Genomic DNA, 22588 nt, shown 5'->3' with positions numbered 1-22588 from the left:
GGTCACATTCCTATCGATAAGCTCCAAGCACATTTTACAGCACTGCTAGGCGCCAGTCACAGTCACAGTTTACGTGAACAGGCTGGCATACGTTACAAATGCGAATAGCTTCTGGTCGTTGGGGTTGCTTTGGGGCCGTGCCTGTGAATTTAATGTTCGGCTAATCCAATAAAGATACAACAAATAGTAGCTATGTGGATGCCAGCAACTAGCAAGTGCTTGTGCTATCAAATACAGGTCAGTAAATCCGAGAATTTGACCCTCCTGTCTACACTCTCGTGTCGTTGACAGTGAAACTTATTGATTTTTCCTATCACTCAGCTAAAATGCTGCACACGGAGTCATTGCCCACCAGCACCACCCACCAAGGTATCTACGCGCCGCTAAGTCAGGCCATGACCGACTCCGAATCCGACGAAGAGATCGAGATTCACAACGCCAGCAAGCATCGCCAGCGATTCCACATCGAATCTCAACAGCAACAGCAAAAGCAGCAGCAGCAGCAGCAGCAGCAGCAGCATACGCCCCAGGAGCGCCAATCTCAACGCAGTCGCATTCCGCCAAATACCTTGGCGCTCAAGTCTCCGCACACGCGGCCCACAGCCACACGTATCGTAAGCAAGCCGCAGTCTCAATCTCAGTCCCAATCCCAGTCCCAGTCGCAGTCCCATCCTCAGCCGCAGAAGTTTCAACTGGAGACGCCCACGAGCAGCTACACCACGAACATGCAAAACACTTTCCGGTCCGTGATGCTCAGCGACTTGGGCGGCGGCAGTGTCGGAGCCGAGTTCTCCAACTTCAACAGCGAATTCGATGCCACGGCAGACAACGAGGCCATCCTGGGCGGCAGTACGGAGGAGTCCAAGCTCGCGCCCATGTCGACGGCAAGGCGCAGCTGCTTTATAGCCTCCCTCTTGCTGTGCCTCTTTGCGGTTTTCGGCTTTGTCTGGCTGGTGCCGTGCGGCAATCCGGATGGCACCGGGGCCTGCCCAGCCGTGGGGGATCGCGTGAAGACCCACAACTGGCTGAATAACTATACGAAAATAGAGCTCAAGGGCGGCATCAATGTGGTCAATGGACTGCGCGCCTGGGAGAACAATCTGATATTTCTGTACCGCGGCGATGCCTTCTTCCCGGAGTTCCGGCCGGGCAATCACAAGCGGAATGGGATCATCTCGTTGATCGGCAGCTCTGGAGCTGTGGCCTGGTACGACGAGATGGTGGATGAGCCGGCGGCCCTGGACTGCACGCTGATCGATGTGGACAACAATGGGAAGACGGACTGTCTGGTGATTGACGAGTACGGCGAGCTGGGGGCCATCAATCCGGTCTCCGGACAGTGGCATTGGCGCTTCAAGGAGCGCTCGGCCCACAAAATTGATGCCTACGACTTTCCCATCATTCTGCCCGACCTGGATGGCGATGGAGTGCTGGACATACTGCTCGTGTCCAGCCTGTCGCTGGAGCAGCGCACCAAGTCGCTTATCCAGCCCAAGCACGAGACACCGGCCCAACTGGAGGCACGCAATGTGCTCCGACTGCTATCGGGGCGCCATGGCAGGCCCATAGGCGATGGCTTCCGGGTCCACGACTGCCAGAAGCTGAGCCGACTCCAGCTGGAGGCCGGAAATATCAGCTACATCTGTCTGCGGCCCAATAACTCGGACCAGCAGCGCTCCAAGTCTCTGGCGGAGCTATACGGGCTGATAACCAACAAATCGATTGTGGGACAACGTCTGCTGTCTGCCTCCAAGATCTCCCAGCACCGCAACCACGGACAGCGCCGGGAGATCGACTCGCAGCGCAACATTTACTCGCTAAGCGGACGCGAACTGGTAGTCGAGAATCGGGGCATTTGCCCGGAGGACTGCAACGTGACCTTCGTTTTGAGCGAGGTGCGCAATGGAAAGCCCCACGTGCTGAGGAATTTCACAAACACCGGAATGTACGGCATGGTGCCGGCTGAGTATCACTTTAAGAACACCAAATCCCAGATGTCCGGCTTTGTGATGAAGTTCTGGAAGTGGCATGTCGGCAACAAGGTGCAGAAGCAGTCCCCCTCGCAGACATCTACACCGGCCGCACATAACAGCAACAACAATGTGCAGAAGAGCAATGGTAATGGTAATGGCAATGGCAATGGCAGCAACAGCAGCAGCAACACCAAGAACATGAACTCCATCAAGGACAAGGAGAAGTCGTCCCACGGCAAGAAGCAGCAGCGTCTGAAGCGCAGAGAAGCCGGAGAAGGCCATGAATTCCCCTCGGCCAGCCAGCAGTTCGATGTCTTTGAGCACTTGATCGGAAAGCGGGAGGCCCATGGCGTCCCCTACAAGAACCAGACGAAGGCCAGCTCTGTGAACGGAAGCGGAGGCGGAGGCAGCAGCTACAAAATGCAAATGATCACCGAGACGGTCATTCTCGTCTTGTTCATGGGCGCCGATACACGGATCGAAAACACGTCGCAGAGCAACATTGTACAGTTCTGCCGCCAGGACCGCAACGAGATGGTGTGCCAGCCGGATATTAACAACCAGGAGCACTCGATGCTGATAGCCGATCTGGACCAGGATGGCTCGCAGGAGCTGGTCACCTACATGTCCAGCTTTGTGCACGCCGAGGAGCAGCCGTTGAGCGAATGGAAATTGGTTACCTACGTGCGCCTGCTGCGTATTCAGTCCGAGCTGCCTGCCTACTACGAGGACGAGAAACACAACTAGGGCGTAGATCGGCAACAGAACGCAACGGAACGGCGGAATGTGCATTTAAGCATCATCCAGCTGGTAGCTGCTGTCGGGCATACATCAAACGTAGACATTAGTAGTTTAATTACTAGTTGCATGCATTACATTACACTGTACATTAAATAGAAGAACCTTTTCTAGATACTACCCCCCCCCCCCCCCCCCCCCCCCCCCCCACCCCCACCACCCCACAATATACTTATAAACTGGTAACAAAACAAAAGAAAAACCGAAACATTTGAATTGTTTACTGCCAGTGTTGGTAAGCAGCGCACCCGGCCTGATGGATGTTCGAGGCGAATGGCTTAAATCGATTGGCGCCAAATGGGAATTGAAGCAAAATAAAACTGTAAACTCGGAGATCAAACCTCGAGTATTTTCATTGAAGCCAACTGTGTAGACGGTGGTTGTATGGTTTCTGGTATCTTTATTGACAATCTGTGGATCTTAATCTCTACGCTCTTGTCGCTCGAGGCTAGGGGCTCTGACTCGGCTCACACCTTTTCCGCCACAATGGGTTAACCCTTGGCATGGATCTGCCGTACTCTGCTGCGTCTGCTACGCCCTTGGGCCTCCTCCCGTTGGCTCCTCCGTTGTGCTACTACCCCTTTGGCACTAGGATTGCTGACTATACTTCTCACTCTGGTTCGTTCGCACTCGCTTTATTTCGTGCACTCTGTCTCACACTCTGCACTTGACTGTCCAGCGCCGTCGTCGTTCGCCCCCTCTTATAGCAGCAACGGTGTAGCATCGGCGTCTCGGCGCGCCACCACTCCTACCAAACCCATAGAAAACACATTTCAAAACTAGTTATAAAAACAGTAGTCTTTATAAAGGTAATTAAACCGAAAAAATTTGATAGTTTATGTTTCTCCTGGAAAATTGGATTATCATCTGGATTACTCTTATGGTAGATAAATTTAGGTGACATATGTGTTTAAGAGCTTCAGTTAATCTTATGCTTTTGTACAGTACATGTTTATATACTTATTTGGAGGTGGATTTCCGATGTTAGAATTTAAAATTGCCATCCGAATTAGATCAACTATAGGTGGACTTTAATTGAATAAAGTGAATTATTAACGAATGTATGTAGGCTACCAGAGCATTTTGGTAGCTTTACAAATGACCGTCACCGCTCAGGTAACGTTTCAAATTCCCCTGGACACTGGCTGTCGCCCATTGCTCCTCTATGGACTTGAACTCTTCCTCCATTCGCGGCAAGTTTGCCGAATTGATGGCCGAGTGATTTAGCTTCTTCAGATTGCGATACGACTGCAAATGATGGTAAAGATATTAAAGATCGATTAAGGATCGTTCGATGGCCAGCAGTTTTTCCAAGATTTTTGTCACGTACCTCCGCCGTTGTTGTGGATATTAAGGTGGCCACTGCCAGTGCTTCCTCGCCGACGCTTCGTGGGCGGCAAGTCTTGTCCACGAAGCTGCTTGGCCCCAACAGATCTGAAGCGCTCAAGCGTTCGCCCAGCAAAAACAAACGCGAGTGCTGCGATCAAAGACAGGATATTACTCTCTGCTATATCTATTAAAAGGAAGGAATTTGAACGTACCACCAGACCGGACACCTTTGGATGGTTGTGGAAGAGTGCATAGCCCTCGGGCAGCTGTCCAATCTTGGCATAATTTGTCTCGAAGCAGCTATCATCAGCGGCCACCACATAGTCCATGTGCGGCAACTGCATGACGCCCAGATTCTTTGAATTGCCAACAATGCCGGCCACCAGCGGCTTTGGGAATGTAGCCAGCGTACGTAGGTATTTTCTGGAGGCACACAAAAAAGCACACTTCATAAGCAAGGGATCATGGTGGAGAAGCCAAAGAGATTCTACTCACTTGAGGGCCAGCATTAGCTGACAGGCACTGTTCTTGCGCTTCTCGACAGAGCTCCCGACCAGCTCCTGGCAATCAATGCCCTGACAGAAGTGCGGACCCTGCACGGTCAGCAGCACTGTGTTGTACTGAGAGTTCTTGGCCACGCTGGTGAGCAGCTCGTTGAGCTTCTGCAGCAGCTGGCTGGTGTAGGTGTGGCCGGCCTTGCCGCGGTGCACATTGATCACCAGATGCGCCAGCTTGTCCAGCTTGTGCAGGACAACCAGTTCGGTTGTCTTTGCCTCCTTGGGCTGGCCACTGGCGCTGTGCTTCATGTCGTTGGTGAGGGTGTGCGCCTCCTCGCCTCCTGTGGAAGTTCTTTGGTTCGCTTTGTTCTCCGGTTTCAGGAACTTAAAGGTGGGATCGTTCCCGTCGGCAGCCTCGTCCGAGAGCACGGCTCCGGTCTTGTTGTCCAGCGAGAGGCGATTCACGGACGCATTGCTCGAGTACGAGCTGTTCGAACGCCGTCGCATAATCATGGACTCTTCATCGACCCGCCCCTTGTACACGTAGTCCCACGAGTCGGAGGCCAGTGGCTTGGTTTTAGTGGCGGAGGGAGTGGCGTTCTTCGTGGAAACAGCACTGGAGGCACCGGCTGCGGCGCGTTTGCTGGTCTTCGGAACACTGGCATTGGCCGCCTCCTTCTTGGGCGACGCGGGCTGCGCGGGCTGGACCGGCTGAAAAAGAAACGGGATAGCTTGATAACTGGAAGAAACACCTTCTGGCGGGTGGTTCCACTACTCACCCGTCCAGCTCCAGCTACCGTCATTGTTACCGTCATGGCCCGGTTGCGCATACGCGGCTTGTTGGACGTTTCGCCGGCACTATGCTCCCGCTGCTCGTGCTCCACTGCCTGGATCATGTTGGCCGCACCCTCATCCCCCATCAGGCGGTCAATCTCGCTCACTTTCTTCTTTTTCTGGGACCCGCCGTTGGCCAGGCCTGTGTTTGGAGTTTGGGAGCGACGCTTGGCGGGTGCCCGCACCTCTGGCGTCGCTGCACGCATCAGCCCTGTGTTTGGCGTCCGGGAACGACGCTTGGCGGGGGCTCTAGCCTCCGGCTTTGGGGCACCCGTAGTTGGCCCTGTTGGGGTCCGCGGCACCCTCTTGACCACAAGCCAATTCGAATTGCCGGGGCTCGGTTTCGCAGTCCTTGGGGTTGCTGATGTGCCAGCGCCAGCCGCTGTTGATGGCGTCAGTGGCGGAGCCGCCGTTCCCTTGGAGCTGGCATACTGGGCAAACGATTTCTGCGTCTCTGGCACATCCGGATCCCATATTATCTTCGGCACGCGATTGCGCTTGTTCCCTGCAAAAAATTCAAGCCGTGAAATTGTATTTTCTTTGAGAAAATCTTCACTGTACTGTACCTGTAGGCGCTTCGCTAGCGACGGGCTCTGTGGGTGTGGCAGGCTTTGCCCGCTGCACGGCTTTCGTGGAGGCAGCCACAGTTCTTGGGCTTACCGGCTTCAGGATTACCTTGAGCTGATTGGGAGTCAGGTGGCTGTTGTTTGGCCCAACCTTGACGGCCTTCGGCTGGGGAGGAGGCAGCATTTTGGGCACGACTGGAGCCGCGGCGACTCTTGGCACTTCGCTGTCGGAGTCACAGTCGGTCCAGTCGTCGTTCAGTGTGCTCACTATGTCCTTGGGCTTCACGACACTGGCCACAGGCTCTCTGCGCCGCGATTTGTGTGCCTTTAGGTCGGCTATTTGCTCCAGGGCCACGGCTCGTGCCTGCTCCGGCGAGAGCTTCGGTTTGTAAAGGGGGCACGAGGAGGAGGAAGGTTTGCTGAGCAATTTGGTGGACAAGGATGTCTTGGAGGTCTTAGCGCCGGTTGTTGCCGGCACACTGTCCTCTTCGTCGTCGACTTCCAAGGTTGGATATTGCCCCTCGCCCACGATGGTTACTTCCACATCAACGTTATCCAGTTCGGAAAGGGTCTTCTCCATGGCAGACTTTTCCTCTTGTGTATCCGTGCCTTTTAGTAGGGCGATTAGGTCCACTTCCTCGAGAGCCTGTTCGCTGGTCTCCCCCTCACGGGCCTTGTCCAGTCGCTTGTCCGGCAATGTCGTCCCGTCACCAGTTGTCTGTGCGGGCTCGTCCACGCCCCCTGCAACAGGGCTACCATTTTCACCACCACTGCTGGCAGAGGCACTCTCGACTGCATTCTCTAGGGCCTGATCGGAGGGGTGTATGTTATGCATTTCGGCTATTTCCAGCTCCAACGAACTCATTTCGTCCAAGGCAGCATCCTGCTTTTCGAGACCATTTGCTTTGAGCAGGTCTTTACGTTTTTCCGGATCGGAGCCCGCTTTTTTTACCCCCACCTCCGCTGCAGTGTTTGGTTCAGAATCTTCTTTGACGCGTGCGCCTGGCCCAACATCCTCCTCGCATTGGGAGGGTTCCTTGGCGTCCAATTTGTCGCCTGCCATCTGTGCCATCATTTTCTATGGCCACTGAACAGACAACAGCTATTTATCTATTTAATTGATTAATTCGTGACACTTCGACTGGGTTAAAAAAAAAATCTATTCTTTTGCTAGCGAGCGGCCATTTTTTTAGAGATGTCAGAAAACAATCGATAGAGTGACACTATTTTTTGGTGTCTTGGTGTTTTGGTGCATGGTCACTCTAATCGAAAATCTAAACGCTCTCCCCCCCCCTGCACCACTCCGATGAATACTTTATAGAAAAAAAGTCTGCAGGATCCAAGGATAAAGCGAGGATATTTGTTTGTAAACGATTTGTTCGGCTCGATAACCACTGCACTTCGGAGGCGGTTTGAAGAGCACGCGAGGCGACGAAAGCGCTGCTAAACGCTCGGTCGTGGCGGCAACGGCAACGGCAACGTCAGGCAACAACAACAACATCAAATACACAATTTCCAAAAAGTTTGTGGCAGTGCTGTGTGTCTCAGGATGTGGGACTCGTCCATGTTTCTCAGCACATTGACGCCAAAGTTCTATGTGGCACTCACGGGCACCTCGAGCCTCATATCGGGACTGATCCTAATCTTCGAGTGGTGGTATTTTCGCAAATACGGAACATCCTTTATTGGTAAGTCGCGTGGCACTCAGCCAGAGTGGCGCTCTGTGATTTGCACTTTGCAATTTTCAACTGATTTATCAATTTGCATTGCAGAGCAAGTGTCCATCAATCACATCAGTCCCTGGATCAATGGCAATGATGCCCAATCGGACTCCAGCAATGGCAGCGGCAGCAGCACCAGCAGTGGTTCCAGTAGCAGCAGCAATGGTGGTGGTGGCGGTGGCGGCGGCGGCGGCGCAGGAGGTGGGGGACCGGGCGCTGGTGGGGGAACCAATTCAACCACCACCACGGGCACCCAGATGCCCGAGTGTAAAGTGTGGCGCAATCCCCTGAATCTGTTTCGCGGCGCCGAGTATCAGCGCTTCTTCTGGGCGACCAGCAAGGAGCCGCTCACCTACTACGACATGAACCTGAGCGCCCAGGACCACCAGACGTTCTTCACATGCGAAGGAGATGCCCGCAAGGAGGAGTACGAGATCATGCAGACGGCCTGGCGTGAACGGAACCCCATGCAGCGCATCAAATCCGCTCACAATGCCCTGGAAATCAATGCCGAGTGTGCTCCGGCCTACATCCTGCTGGCCGAGGAGGAGGCCATGACCATCATGGAGGCCGAGAAGATACTGAAGACGGCCCTCAAGGTGGCCGAGATCAACTATCGCAAGTCGCAGGCCACCCAGCATCAGGGAGCCATCGCAGACGGCATGCATCGCAGGGACACGAACGTTCTCATCTACATCAAGCGACGGCTGGCCATGTGCGCCCGCAAGCTGGGCAAGTTGAAGGAGGCGGCCAAGATGTTTCGCGACCTCACCAAGGAGATCCCCTCCATCATGAGCGTGCTGAACATCCACGAGAATCTCATCGAAACGCTGCTGGAGATGCAGGCCTATGCCGATTGCCATGCCATTCTGGCCAAGTACGATGACATCTCGCTGCCAAAATCGGCGACCATTTGCTATACGGCGGCGCTGCTCAAGGCGCGCGCCGTTGCCGACAAATTCTCGCCGGACATTGCCTCGAAGCGCGGCCTGAGCCCGGCCGAGATGAGCGCCGTGGAGGCCATTCATCGGGCGGTCGAGTTCAATCCGCACGTGCCCAAGTATTTGCTGGAGACGAAGCCGCTCATTCTGCCGCCCGAGCATATATTGAAGCGCGGCGATTCCGAGGCCCTGGCCTATGCGTTCTTCCATTTGAAGCACTGGAAGCAGGTGGAGGGGGCCCTCAATCTGCTGCACTGCACCTGGGAGGGTACATTTCGCATGCTGCCGTATCCGCTAGAGCGCGGCCATCTCTTCTATCCATATCCAACGTGCACCGAGTGCGCCGATCGTGAACTGCTGCCGGCCTTCCACGAGGTGTCCGTCTATCCCAAGAAGGAGCTGCCGTTCTTCATACTCTTCACGGCTGGCCTCTGCTCCTTCACGGCCCTGCTGGCCCTCCTCACGCATCAGTATCCGGAGCCGATGGGCCTTCTGGCACAGACAGTACTTACCTGGATCTCGTATCCGTTTCAGTTGCTCAAAGAGCGCGTCGAGGCATTCTGGCCGTGCAACTTGCTGCAGCAGTTGTCGCGTGTCTAAGCTGGATGGATGGGTGGATGGGTGGATGGATGGCTATCCCCTGCCAACCCCATCCACTTCACTTCACTTTACTCGACTCCTCTCCCCTTTGGATGACGCGCACACACACAAACACAAGGAAACATACAATTACACGCATGCCACACAACCACTCACACACCACACACCACACCCACACACACACATTTACATTTTCAGCAAGGAACAAGCTACAAACAAAACATAACTACACGTATACATATATCTATATATATAAATACATATATATATATTTTGGATCTTAATATGTCTGTGTTGTCTTCGTGAAATAAAGAAAGCAAAAAAGCTAACTAAATCTGACGCTTTCGGGGCCGGCCTGCTCCTCTCCATAGCAATCTGTGCAGGAGGAGGAGGAGGAGTCGATCGATCGATGTTATCCTTAAGTCTTATCCTTATCATTATTTTTATTACTGTAACAAGAACGAGTAGCGAGTAAACTAAATGCAGAAATTATAATTTCATTTATTTATTCAATTTCAAATCGTTTTGTAATTCTTTTTGCAAATGCTTTTAAGGCTTTAAGGTGCAACCTGCAAGCGAATGCGGCAAAAGCGAGCTACCAACGGAAAACAACAGACAGACAGACAGAATAACGCCCAAGTGCCGCGCACCAAAACGACACACGAATTGCAGTTCTAGTGGCAACAGAGAACAGGAACCAAACAAAATTTGAAACCAATACAACCAAGCCATATGGTTATATGGGGAATTCCCCTTTATACATATATGTATGTGTATTTGGCCAGGCATGTTATCGCAGAGGATTCGCATTGTTCAGCAAATAATTGGGTACAATGATAAGGCTTCAGGTACTTCAACAACGTGACATTTACAATTGCCATTACTATAGATTCCATGTCTTGCGAAGCCACCAAGCCGAGTATAAGCAATAGAATAGAATAGACATAATGTAGATAAGCAATCTCTTATTCTGTGCATACACAGTTAATAATCTTACGATCCGTCAAATACTTTGGTAAATAGAAGCATTTAATTATTAGTTAACTTTGTATTACTTTTGTACATTGTATATTGTAAATTGTATCAAAATTCATACAGCCATCCGTATTTTGTTGTCAATTTGTGCTCATTTGGGATGTGATTGGGTTAGATTTGTGTCTCCCTCCTTCTTGGGGAAGTTGTATTCGTAATAAAGTAATGATAAAGGGTTTCCATTTGCGACTGATCCGGTTACAATTGGCAGACGCTGTAGTAGCCCTCGCAGACGTCACACTTCTTGAGGAGCTCGGAGTACGAGTTGGGATTCAGTGCCATGAAGTAGGCTCTGACGCCGTGCAAAATATCTATGGTGTGTTCAACGATCAAATCGTAGGAATCCTTGCCGTAGCTATCGAGAATGTACACAAGGATCCTGTACATCACCGATTCGGTGGCAATGAAGAACTTCAGCACCGACTTTAGCTCCTCCAGCATAGTGTCCATGAAGGTTCTCGTCAGGTTCATTATGAAATCAAAGACTTCCGGCCCCAGGTTCTGGGCCATGCTGTTGATCATGTCCTCGATACTCCCAGCGTTGACAATGTGTTCGAATAGCACCTCTCCGTAATCCTTTAGGACGAACAGCACACCGCCAACCATAACAGAGCTAAGCTGGAGCGCGAACGCGCCCACGGAATAGTTGGTGGGCTCCGGTCCGTCGAGGGCAGTCGGATTTGGACCCGAAATGCGGGAACCAACAATCGTTCTGATACTGCGCGCAGCCTCGTGGCTGGCGGGAATCGGCTGCTTCACCTGACCCAGTACATCGGGACCCTGTTGGTGCTGCACACTGGAACCAAGCTCTGCCGCGCTGGTGGTGACCTGGTCGTTCAGCACGAAACCCTTGCCATCCGGTGCAAAGGCAACCCGTACGCCCTCCTTATTCAACTGCTTGTTGATCTTGTAAAGATCGTTGAACTGCTGCTTTGAGGGCACCTCGTTGACGCCGCGTATAATGTCCATTTTCCCCTTTGTGTTGCCACGGATTCGGATGGTCTCCTTGGACGCCTTATCAAAGGCACGCCTGCAAGCAAAACCGAAAGCCGTATAATACATGTAATATATTGCTATGATATATATGATATATAAGGATTACCGCTGGCGATTGCTCAGAGCCTCGCGATAGCTGCTTATCTCGCTGTTGGCCGTATCATTGATAATGGTCGATGCCAGACGGAAGTTATATACGCTGTGCGTAAACAGCACCAGGGAGGCCGAAAGCTGCAGCACATCCATGGCCGTGACATCATCGCCATCTTGGGCTTTCTGCAGGAAACAAATTAGAGAAAGTCGAAAGGCAGCTGTAGATATAGGCTATAGGCTTACCAGTATCAAGTCGAGCACCCCATTGGCCACGCCAGTGCCCGATATGACGATGGAGGAGATGTTCATCCCATTGACAGTCATCTGTGTGATCTGTAAATGGAATGCAAAGAATGCAAACGTTTCCATTGTTAAGTTGAATGGAGACGCTTACCGCTCCCACCTCCTGGCCGGCGGCAGTGGCCGCCGACATTACACTGGTAGCTCCAGCAGCGCCCAGCCACACGGCTCCAGCGATTACGCCCAACCAGTGGCCACGCGCCTCACGGTCCGTCACGCTGATCGACTGCTCGTGCTGGCTGCGATCCACCAGCTTGACACTGGAACGTGCAGTGGCATAGCCGGCAGTCGCAAGGCCGACGGCCCCGGCAGCCGACATCAGGGGAGCGGACACCGGCAGCGTGAGGATAGCGGCCACTGGTACGCATGCAGCTGCAAAGCCGCCGATCGCACTGCCAGTGTCCAGATATCCGAGCACTTTTCGGTTGGTGGTGCCAGCCGGGGTCGTGTACTTGTCCAACCTGACTTGTCCGTTGACCATCTTGTAAATGCCACGTTCGGGGGCAACCATCACACCGGCGGGCAGCTCGTTGGTGGCCACATACGAGGTCCAGTTCTGGTAGACGCGTCCGTTCTCGTCTACGAACACCATGCAGCAGTTGGAGCTGTCGCTACTTGTACCACTGCTTCCGGCTGGCCAAAAGGAAAAGAAAAGACATAAGTACAAATTCTTCCGAAGGCCGGGACGCAACTTACTGACACAACGACGCGCGCGGAAAACCGGGTGACAAGAAAAGGACTGGCAGTCCTCCGCACGATTCACGTCCTGCTCGTCGGCGACAACCATTACGTATATTATGGATGTGAGCGACTGGTGATTTGTATATTTTCCTGGAAATAAAGAAGCTACGTGACTCATGGAACGACCAAATTAGTGAGTGAGCTCTTACGCTGCTCCCAGACGGAATTGAAGATAGTATTTCTAACTTTTTCATTGGCGGCGATTAGCTTCCTGTGTGCGATCTGTTCAGAACTTTCATTTGAATCATCACTCGGTGGCTCTGGATCGCGTATTAGCTCCTTGAGCTTCTTCTCTAAGATGTTTTTTTGCTCTTGGGACAAGCTGTGGATGATGTCATTAGCATGTGCGCAAGCGATGTGCAGCAAGAAAACTGCGCAACACTCACAGATCCCAAATAATCTCCTCGGCATAGCCGAGAGACTCGGCAAAGTTTTGCTGAACCTCGCGTGCTGTGCGGGCAGCTGCTCTAGCGTTGTTGTTCACTTCCTCCATTACTTGTGTTCTCTTCGATTCCTCTGAATGCAAAATGTGGCCTGCCAAAGCGGGAATGTAAAATTTATACCTGATCAATTCACCGATGCGAACGACCACCGGCAAACGTCGTTGCAGTGATCGATAGTTTTCAGAGTTGCATTTGCGCCGGCCGCACTTATCGATGCTTAGTTCGAATTTTGTTAATAAAACTTTTTAGCTCGTGACCGATCAAAATACTAGGCATGTGGAAAATATTCGATTTTCATATAATTATGCAAGGGTTAGGTGTGGACAAAGAATACGTTGCGCTGCTGCACGAACGTATTTATAAAAATATTATAAAATCTATTTCATAAAAATAGCACGTAGCGGGCGCTTAAAAATAATGTCCGTTGCAGCATCTGAAGCTGCGCGCCTTCAAGATGAAAATTTTCTTTCAAGAGCAACAAATGTAATCGGTATCGACTAACAAAACGAACGAACCGCCCGGTCGAATCGAACTAGTTCGGCCCTGAGCTAAACAACCCTACGTGTCAGTCTCATGCGTCGGTGTAAATACATAGCTTTTTTAAGTTTTCGGTGTAGAAATCGTGCATTTTTTGCTACAGAACAGCCTATGCTGTTTACCGTTCGCTAACATTAAGTTTCATTAATAATTCAACGGAAAGCCTCTGGCCAGGGACTGACTGCCAGCGTGCCAACCCATCAGCTGGAGCTGCAGTCCCCGCCACCGCCTGCCGCAGCCACAGCGAAGAAAAGTGGAAAAAGACTACACACCAGACTCCAGACTCCAGATTCCAGACTGGCAGCAAATTGAAGAAAGGCTGCGCGCTGATAATCTTTGTATATAGCCAGACCTACCTACACATATAGGCGGTAACAGCATCGATGGCGGGTCAAAAGTTCCAATATGACGAGAGCGGCGGAACATTCTACTACTTTGTGCTATCGTTCTTGGCCCTAATATTGATACCAACGACGATTTACTATTGGCCACGTAAAAAGAAAGAAGGTTAGTGCTGCCTTCTGCTGATTATAATCGCTCTCCACCTGCAGCGCGAATTTTAGTGTTTTGTGTGTGTGTGTGTGTGCGTGTGTGTGCCTGCCTGTTCTGGGGCTGTGTGTGTTGAGTGCTTATCCCCCCCACCCCCCCAACAACAACAACGTGCATGTGTTTTCCACTCGCAATTGCAAATGGACACGTTCCAATAATTTATTCTAACAACGTCACCGCAGCGTCTTCGTATTGGTGAAAGCTGCGCTTACACGAATTTCAAGTCGGGCTCACTTCACAATTGGGACACCCAACCAAGCACTCCATGCGTTCACACGTCGCCACCATATCGCGATGTCAGTGTTCCCCAATTTGGGCTCTGGAGTGATCCAGCCTACATGTGTTCACGTGCATTCATGTGTATGTGCGTGTTCGTGTGCGTGTTGCGTGGTCGCGATGCGCCATCGTATAAACGAGACACACCTCCGGGGCCACTCTTTCTCTTTAATCCAAATCCTGTTATTCTGTCCGAAAGACAGAAAGAGTATGTTTGAGCGGAAGAGGGGAAAAAAACGATTTTCGAATCGTTTTTCCTACATATTCTGTACAAAAGTAAATATGCTCTCTACGCCGAAAAATACAACATATTTCCTCTCTTGCTGCTTTAGCGGACACTTTGCAGAACATAACACTTACGATAACTTTTTTCCTGCTCCCCATTTTTGTAAAGATCGTGGTATTGTTTCATTGGTTTGGTTGCTAAATTTATTCAAGATCCCGGCAAAAACAACGAAGAATGCCAGTGCGCCGACTGCCGAAAAAAGAAGACCATTCTAGCCAATGCCGAGCCATACAGAGCCCTCAGGTCGTGGACCATCAAGCTCGTCATTGTGCTGGGCTGGGCCCTGCTGCTATTCCTCACATATCGGGTCTCGCAGTTTGACTATGAGATGGCCAGCTTCGATCCCTTCGAGATACTGAATGTGCCGCCAACATCTTCCCAGGCGGAGATCAAGAAGGCCTACTACAGGCTGTCCAAGATACTGCATCCCGATAAGGAGACGGGTGACGAGAAATCGTTCATGATGCTCAGCAAGGCCTACCAGGCCCTCACCGACGACGTGGCCAAGGAGAACTACGAAAAGTACGGCAATCCTGATGGCCCCGGAGCAATGTCCTTCGGCATTGCCCTGCCGTCGTGGATTGTGGAAAAGGAGAACAGCGTATGGGTGCTGGGCCTGTACGGTCTCGTCTTCATGGTGGCCATGCCTTCGGCCGTTGGCGTCTGGTGGTACCGCTCCATACGCTTCAGCGGCGACAAGGTCCTCCTCGACACCACCCAAATGTACTTCTACTTCATCCACAAGACCCCGCACATGCTGCTCAAGCGCGCCCTGATGGTGCTGGCTGCCAGCCTGGAGTTCGACAAGCGCCACAACTCGCAGGTGACGGAGCGCCAGTCGGACAACGATGAAGTTCCAGCGGTTAGTGTTTCTGCGTATATTGTTCTTGTTCATTCCTTACTGATCCTTCGATTTCTCGCTGCAGCTCATCCGCCAGCTGCCCAATCTGAACGAGAAGTGCAAGGAGCACCCGCTCTGCCGCATGTACTCCATCAAGGCGCGCGCCATCCTGCATGCCCATCTCACACGGATTACCCTGAACCCAGATACACTAGAGCGTGATCGTCAGTTCATTGTGAAGAAGTGCCCGTACCTGGTGCAGGAGATGGTCTCCTGTGTGCACCAGCTCGTGATGATGGCGTATGCCAGGCGCGTGCCTCGCCTGCCCAGCATCGAAACCATCGAGAACTGCATGAAGATGTCGCCGATGATCATCCAGGGCCTGTGGGAGTTCAAGTCGCCGCTGCTGCAGCTGCCGCACCTGACCGAGGACCATCTGTACTTCATGAACAAGAAGCGGCACGTGAAGAATCTGCAGCAGTTCGCGCAGCTGAAGCCCGAGGAGGCGCGCACGCTGCTCAAGAATCTCTCAGACTTCGAGTACGAGAATACCATGAAAGTGCTGGGCAAAATGCCCCTGATCGACTTCTCCATACGCTGCGAGGTCATTGACGACGAGAACACCAATGTAGTCACCGCCGGGGCCATTGTCACGGTCACAGTGACGCTCGAACGCAAGGACATGAAGACTCTGTTCGGCGACACCAAGGCCCCCGAGAAGCAGGGCATCAACGATGAGGCCAACGAAGAGGCTGCTGGGGAGGACGACGAGGCTGCAGCCGCTGCTGTGCCCGTGAAGAAGGCCTCGGCCTGGGCCAAGCCCCGCAAGGGTGGCAAGGGCAAGGGCGGCAAAAAGCCCGCCAACAACCAAAAGAAGAAGGTGCAGCCCAAGGCGGTCAACGTGGCTGCGACTGCGTCGGCCGCAACGTCGGAGGAGCAGGCAGCCAACTCAGAGGTCGATTCGGATGCCGGGGACCACAGTGACGTGGATTCGGCAGCCGGCAGCGTCAGCGAGGACGACGAGAAGCAGAACAAGAACAATTCTTCGCTCGACGATGACGATGACGAAGAATGGGAGCGCCTGCAGCAGAAGCTGAACAAGCGCGAGCGTCTCGAGGGCAAGTCGCGCCTATCGCACACCGTCCACTGTCCCTTCTTTCCCGAGGAGAAGCAAGAATACTGGTGGACCTACATCTGCGATCGCAAGTCGCGCACGCTCCTCACGGCCCCCTACCACGTCACGAACCTGGTCGAGAAGGAGGAGATCCAGCTGAAGTTCACTGCGCCGCGTTGGCCGGGCGTCTACACGTTCACAGTGTGCCTCCGATCGGGTGAGTAGTCTGGCCGGAGCTGTCTTTCGACTGAAGACACCAATGATAATTCTATTGCAGACTCCTACCTGGGCATGGATCAGCAACAAGAGCTTAAGCTAGACGTGCAGAAGGCGCCAGCACCACCGACAGACCATCCCCAGTGGGATCTGAGCGAGTCTGAGCCGGAGCACAACGATCAGCAAGAGAATCTGAGTGACTACACGACAGACACGTCCGACGAGGAGGACAGCGACTAGACAGCGAGCGAGCGAGCGAGCGAGCATGACAGTGACGAGTCGCAGGTGTACCCCGAATGGTGACTGGCGATGCCCCTGCGAGTGAATATCTCCCTCCTTTCCGCAGAGAGATGTGCAGCTGAAGCAAACAGAAACCCTTTTCCCCTGTTTTCCTTTTAGTAAATGATTTTCGCGTGGCGAGACCCCCTCGCATTTTGACTAGTTTTATGATGAAAAAGTCCCCGAACTAGAGCGTAAATAATTATAAACTTCATTTTACCGTGTACTGTACTAAACATAATTATAATGTACTGTATATTTAGTTATTTGGATACAAAAACTAAAATGAGAGACGTAAATCATGTACCGTTTACTGAATATTTTTGTGGTCAAAAAACTGAAAAAGAATAATAATTTCCAAAATAAATTCAAAGCGAAAACGAGTTCCACATTCCAGGCTGCGCAGTCGAGACATTCGAGACATCGCTGCCGTTGCCTGTGCCCCCCCTCCTCTGCCGCCGTCTACTGCGCAGTCGCGGCACGCTCACTTTCCAATAGCCGGTCAGAGTCTGTCGCGGGCTCGTCGACGGATGGGGGGGCGGCTGCGGCTGTTGTTGTCGTCGTCGTTGCGGAAAGTCGCTGCCGTATGGAGGAGGGGCGTCGTCGGTGGGTGGTTGGGAAGGAAGAAAATTGTTCAAAAATCACTATAGTTGGGGGGGGTGTGTATCAAGCATTACTCTAAGGTTCGTTACCCGCCATCTGAATTTGTGTGATTAGTGGGTTTTCTTTTTATTTACAGAAAATAGTGGCATTATATGCTAAATGTGTGCGTGCGCATGTGTGTGTGTGTGTGTGCGTCATGTGGGTGCCGTGTGGATTCTCCGCTTGTTCGCTCCAAGGTGCACAAATACAAGGTGAGAGCGCCTCACCTTGCATTAATACACTTTGGATGCAGGTGCCAGTGTGCGGATGTTGCTGTTGCTGGGACTCTTTGTTTTTATTCCTCCGTCTCGCCGGAGGAGGCGGCGGACGCCTCTGCCTCGGCGTCACCTTCTTCAGCGGCCTTCGGCTTACTGTTGTCCTCTTCTGCTTCCTCTTTGGGCGCGTCATTCTTCTCCGTCTCCTTTTCAGCCTCCTCGGTCTCCACCGTTTCGGGGGCGGATTCTTTTGGCGTCTCTTCTGGGTTTTCCGTCTCCTTTTCAGCCTCCTCGGTCTCCACAGTTTCGGGGGCGGATTCTTTTGGCGTGTCTTCTGGGTTTTCCGTCTCTTTTTCAGCATCTTCGGTCTCCACCGTTTCGGGGGCGCCTTTTTCTTGTGTCTCTTCTGCCTTTTCGGTTTCTGTTGCTTCCGCAACATCCTTTTCCTCCTTCGCTTCTTCCGCCTCTTTGTCCGCATCTGCTATTTTTTCGTCAGCTTCTTCGTCGTCATCCTTTTTACCTTCTTCTTTTTCGATCTCCTTCGGCTCCGCTTCCTTTTCTTCTTTCTCGGCTTCGTTCTGTTTTTTGTCTGCCTCCTGCCCCTCTTCCGCCACAGCTTCCTTATCATTTTCTACATCTTCTTCCTCTTCATTCTTCCCATCGGTTTCTTTCTCAGCTTCTTCTTTTACTTTGTCCCCACCAGCCTCTTCAACTATCTCCTTTGCAACCTCTTCTTCGGATGACTTTTCTTCTGATACCTCCTCTCCATCCTTGGCCTTCTCATCGGCTTTCTCCTCAGCCTTTTCAGTTTCCTTCTCAACGTCGCTCTTCTCTTTGGACTCCTCTTCTCCCTCTGGTTTCTCAGTGCCTTCTTGCTCCTCCTTCGATTCTTTACCTGTGGAGTCCTCCTGCGCTGTCTGGTCACCGGACTCTTCCTCAGCTTCGGTTTCAGTCTGGTATTTGGGGGCGGGTTGTGGGAGTGGTGCGTGTGTTTATGGATGGTTTTTAAGGGGAGTGGAAAATGCATATAGTACAAGATACGATCGGAAATCTGGCGTCTACGGTGCAAGAACATGCCGTGGTTAGCTCCTAAAGCCTCTTCTATTCTTATGTTAGCTGTTTTCCATGCAACTCTCTTATGGATCTATTACCTTTTCCTCGCCATTCTCTTCCTTGGCGTCTGCACCTTCGCCCTCGGCCTTCTCCTTATCCTCGCTCGACGTCTCTGCGCCGTCTTCGTCTTTCTTCTTTGGGAGAATCACACGCACACATTAGAAAAATCAAAGCAGAACAGTCGCGGCTTGCGTTTTTACTACCACTGTTAGGCTTTCGCTGTTAAGTGCTGGCATTCTACAGTAGCGGCACTCGCTGTTAAGTTCTGGCATTCTACAGTCGCGGCACTCGCTGTTAAGTTCTGGCATTCTACAGTAGCGGCACTCGCTTTTAAGTTCTGGCATTCTGTGGTCGCGTTGCAACTTGCGCTGCTACGATCCCTGTTAAGTTCTAGCGTTTTACAGTCGCGGCTTCGCAAAATGTGTCAGTGTGGATTATTGCAGGGTTAGACGAGAGTGTTAGAAAAACAAGCCTTGCTGTTGGTTATATTTTTTTTTAGTTCATACAAATATATTTCCTTTTCATTACATAGGCAGCGCTTTTTATGTTTTCGCATTAACATAACTGCTGCACAAACGATACAGCTTTCTTCTTCACTCTCATTCAAGATGATGGAACTTAAGCTTATGAGAACCTAAAGTGTGCTGCTGAAGCACATACAGACAGACGTGTCGGATGTGGTGGTTAATGATTATAAATATTTTGATTAAAATTGTCTTTTTTCACAGTGTTGACACAATTAATTAAGAGCGTGTGCAGTGTCTAATTTTCGAAACTTAGATTTTAAGAATTGCAGTCGTCGGGGTAATATAATGTTTAAAGAACACATATACAAGCGCCTTTACTGTAGAGAGACATATATTGATGGTGGATGTGTTAGAGTGTGCTAGAGTGGCAGGGTTACCACTTATTTTAGCTATGCCATAAAAATGGATAGATTTATTCATTTGTTATGCCAGCAAAAATAGACGGTAACCCTGAGAGTGCTGATACGTTGTTAGATAACATGAGGGGTTATTGCTGCTGTTAGCATTATGCCGGCCACCAGTGTGGTCCTAGCTGTTAAAGTTGATGTTAATTCTATTGCTGTTACTTTTACTGGTACTTTTGCTTTTTCTGTTGTGTGTCGCTTCATAACAATTAACGGAAAATACGGTAAATGGCCTAAGCTCAAACCTCTGGCTTCTCCCCCGCCTCGCCATTGGCCTCTGCAGCAGCATCCTCTGCGGGTGCCGCCTCATCCTTCTCTGTCGCCTTCTCCTTTTCGCCGTCCACCTCCTTCTTGGCATCGCCGTTCTCCTGCTTAAGCTCGATCTGGGCACTGCTCACGGCCGTGGTGTCGGCGGGGGCCAGCTTCAGGAACACCTCCAGGGTGTCTATCTCGTTGGCCATGTCGAAGGCGTCGTAGTCGCCGCAGTAGTCCGCATCGTTGAAGATCTGAGGAGGTAGCGGGTGGCGGGGATCGGGGTCGCTGACTGTGCCGCCATTGCTGGTAGATTTGTTCTGCATCATCTCCTTCTCCCCCTCCTTGCCGGGTTCTGTGATATCCACGGTATCATACTGGATGTTCTTGCTGTCCAGGATCATAAGGACGCGCTGTTGGCGCTTCTTAACCTGCAATTATAAATATTTCGTTATTAGTACAAGCGGATATCTAGTCCCTGCCATCAACGGTGAGCTGTGCCCATCTCTGGCAGCTATTGTGAATGAATACATATGTATCTACCGGCAAGCCCAAACACACGCACACACCTACAGCCACACACTTGGAAGCCCGATAAGGAAATCCAATTGGAACCTCTCGTTTCGTGTAATTGTCACAAGATAAAGAGTTGTCACTGTTCTCGTTTGACTTCACGCACTTTTTTAGAGGCTGACGCACCCGCGCTCTCACCACAAGAGCAAGAAATCTATAGTGGGTATTGCGACTATAACACACCCTCTGCGGTCACTCGGCAGTTCGTGAGCTTCACATAACATTACCTAATGGATACTCAAAATTAGGGAATGGTCCGAAAGCATCTCTGGAAATAATTTGAACTATTTTTTTTTTATATAGTGTAGTGGATCAGACGGCTTCTTTCCTGCTAGCTGCAAGTTCACAACAAAAATAATATGCCTTTCTGCTTTGCGGGTAAGCGGTATCATAACAGGAACCACAAACAATGGCAGCAAGTCGTGCTCTCATTCTTGTTGTCGTAGCCGCTGTTCTTCTTCTTTGTTGTTGCTGTCGATGGCCTGCACAAAGCCCGTTATGTTATTGTTCTTATTCGATATTTGCAAATGGAACAAAGGAGAAGAGCGAAAAACTGAATCATGCACAAACACACATACAAATAAAAGAGGGCCCACGCATAGAGAAGCAACTGTGATTAATGAATGCGCTCTCCTTTACAGTTGCACAGATCCACAGTTGACAGACAAAAAAAAGCTTATACATACATACATATATGGGCAATGAAATGTTTGCGGTCATTGTGCTGCTTCTTGCCACCACCACACACGCACACACATACAGAAAATACCCACTTGCTAGCTGTTTCGACTGTACACAGTATACCACACCACACACTCACTATATATCATCATCGTCACACGCACACAAACTAACAAAAAGCAAAAGAACGGCTGAGGAATAAAATAGAATTCGCAGTGCATATCGTCACCCGTCTTTTATCTAAGTTTGTTAGCTGCGTTGTTGGCTGCTAATGACAGGGCCCAAACATTCCATTAACATGACACCAGAGCCGCTGCAGCTTGATTCTATGCAGGCTTTGCCTCGCCCCATGTCACCCCGCCCTCGACACACTCACCTCCTTGTTGCCGGACATGCCGCTGACGTAGACTTTTAATACCATTTTAGCTTGCGTTTAATAATGCGTTGTTTTGTCAATTTAAAGCTCTATCTATTCGCGTTTCGCGAAATGAAAGTATTCGAGTACGACGATTAAAAATATTTTTAGATCTTTCTTTTTCTTTGCTTCTGCTCTTGGCCCCTACGAAGCTGGTACTGCTGATACGTAATGTTTTGTTGTTATTTCCGTGCACGCACTGGGTAAGATTGTTCACTAAGGTTTGATGATTGCTGCGAAGACACGAAAAAAAAATGCTGTATTGCCTTGTGCAGGTGCAAAGTTTTATAAATTTTCAATTGTTGGAATTGTTTTCTACTTTGTAGGACAATGGTATGGTAACACCAATGGTGTTAATTTAAAATATAAAATATACCCTCAGAAATATACCAAAATATACCGTCTCATTTTAAAAATATACCGTAAATATACCGGCGAATTCGAGTTCTATTATACATATTCCTCGTTTTTGATATTCCGTCGAATATTACTAGCTAGATAGAGCTCTTAACCCTGCCCACATAATTGTATCTAATTAATGAACCTATTTTCTACTTAACTGGTTTATTTTAAATACTTGCTTTTATTGGATTTTGCCTAAAAAAGGTTTTAGCGAAAAAGGTGAAAAAAAACTCAAGAGAGTAATCGTAGCTATTGCTTAATTTTAATATTCCGTTGAATAATGCTGACTAACTAAGACTCTCAGCTCTGCCCACATAATTTTATGCCATACATTTTGTTCAAAATAAAGTACTTTTAGTAATCCCATTTATTTTATTTTGACTAAAACAAGGTTTATACAAA

At 50.6% G+C, this 22588-nt stretch overlaps 6 protein-coding genes across 8 annotated transcripts; 3 read left to right on the top strand and 3 right to left on the bottom strand.

Moving 5' to 3' along the window:
• The first annotated feature begins 88 nt into the window (after window positions 1-88).
• Window positions 89-2933, top strand: LOC108151946. Its single transcript, XM_017280881.2, has 2 exons — window positions 89-237; window positions 322-2933. Exon 2 carries the CDS (start codon window positions 327-329, stop codon window positions 2718-2720), a length of 2394 nt encoding a protein of 797 aa, XP_017136370.1. The 5' UTR covers window positions 89-237; window positions 322-326; the 3' UTR covers window positions 2721-2933.
• A 616-nt stretch (window positions 2934-3549) lies between these two features.
• On the bottom strand, window positions 3550-7195 carry LOC108152034 (neurofilament heavy polypeptide). 2 transcript variants are annotated; one of them, XM_017281025.2, is made up of 6 exons: window positions 5998-7195; window positions 5407-5936; window positions 4596-5308; window positions 4313-4523; window positions 4102-4248; window positions 3550-4019 (listed from the first exon to the last, which is right to left on the bottom strand). In XM_017281025.2, exons 1-6 carry the CDS (start codon window positions 7070-7072, stop codon window positions 3864-3866), a joined length of 2832 nt encoding a protein of 943 aa, XP_017136514.1. In that variant the 5' UTR covers window positions 7073-7195; the 3' UTR covers window positions 3550-3863. The 2 variants fall into 2 exon arrangements, with proteins under 2 accessions (XP_017136514.1, XP_017136513.1); XM_017281024.2 differs by having other exon boundaries at window positions 3551-4019; window positions 5377-5936.
• A 62-nt stretch (window positions 7196-7257) lies between these two features.
• Window positions 7258-9772, top strand: LOC108152036 (protein ST7 homolog). The gene is made up of 2 exons (XM_017281029.2): window positions 7258-7685; window positions 7770-9772. The coding sequence occupies exons 1-2, from the start codon at window positions 7547-7549 to the stop codon at window positions 9257-9259; spliced, it is 1629 nt and encodes a 542-aa protein (XP_017136518.1). The 5' UTR covers window positions 7258-7546; the 3' UTR covers window positions 9260-9772.
• A 495-nt stretch (window positions 9773-10267) lies between these two features.
• On the bottom strand, window positions 10268-13036 carry LOC108152035. Its single transcript, XM_017281026.2, has 7 exons — window positions 12808-13036; window positions 12571-12743; window positions 12377-12511; window positions 11775-12313; window positions 11624-11713; window positions 11394-11563; window positions 10268-11321 (listed from the first exon to the last, which is right to left on the bottom strand). Exons 1-7 carry the CDS (start codon window positions 12912-12914, stop codon window positions 10490-10492), a joined length of 2046 nt encoding a protein of 681 aa, XP_017136515.1. The 5' UTR covers window positions 12915-13036; the 3' UTR covers window positions 10268-10489.
• A 361-nt stretch (window positions 13037-13397) lies between these two features.
• Window positions 13398-17345, top strand: LOC108152211 (translocation protein SEC63 homolog). Its single transcript, XM_017281369.2, has 4 exons — window positions 13398-13908; window positions 14665-15374; window positions 15439-16684; window positions 16745-17345. Exons 1-4 carry the CDS (start codon window positions 13785-13787, stop codon window positions 16921-16923), a joined length of 2259 nt encoding a protein of 752 aa, XP_017136858.1. The 5' UTR covers window positions 13398-13784; the 3' UTR covers window positions 16924-17345.
• A 296-nt stretch (window positions 17346-17641) lies between these two features.
• Window positions 17642-22135, bottom strand: LOC108152212 (cilia- and flagella-associated protein 251). 2 transcript variants are annotated; one of them, XM_017281370.2, is made up of 4 exons: window positions 21746-22135; window positions 20109-20546; window positions 18971-19066; window positions 17642-18772 (listed from the first exon to the last, which is right to left on the bottom strand). In XM_017281370.2, the coding sequence occupies exons 1-4, from the start codon at window positions 21788-21790 to the stop codon at window positions 17900-17902; spliced, it is 1452 nt and encodes a 483-aa protein (XP_017136859.1). In that variant the 5' UTR covers window positions 21791-22135; the 3' UTR covers window positions 17642-17899. The 2 variants fall into 2 exon arrangements, with proteins under 2 accessions (XP_017136859.1, XP_017136860.1); XM_017281371.2 differs by having other exon boundaries at window positions 18971-19063.
• Window positions 22136-22588: the final 453 nt, after the last annotated feature.

Source organism: Drosophila miranda, chromosome XR (genome assembly GCF_003369915.1).
Source record: "Drosophila miranda strain MSH22 chromosome XR, D.miranda_PacBio2.1, whole genome shotgun sequence".
NCBI lineage: Eukaryota > Metazoa > Arthropoda > Insecta > Diptera > Drosophilidae > Drosophila > Drosophila miranda.
The sequence above is the reverse complement of the archived record's forward strand: the minus strand, read 5'-3'. Positions and strand labels throughout refer to the sequence as shown.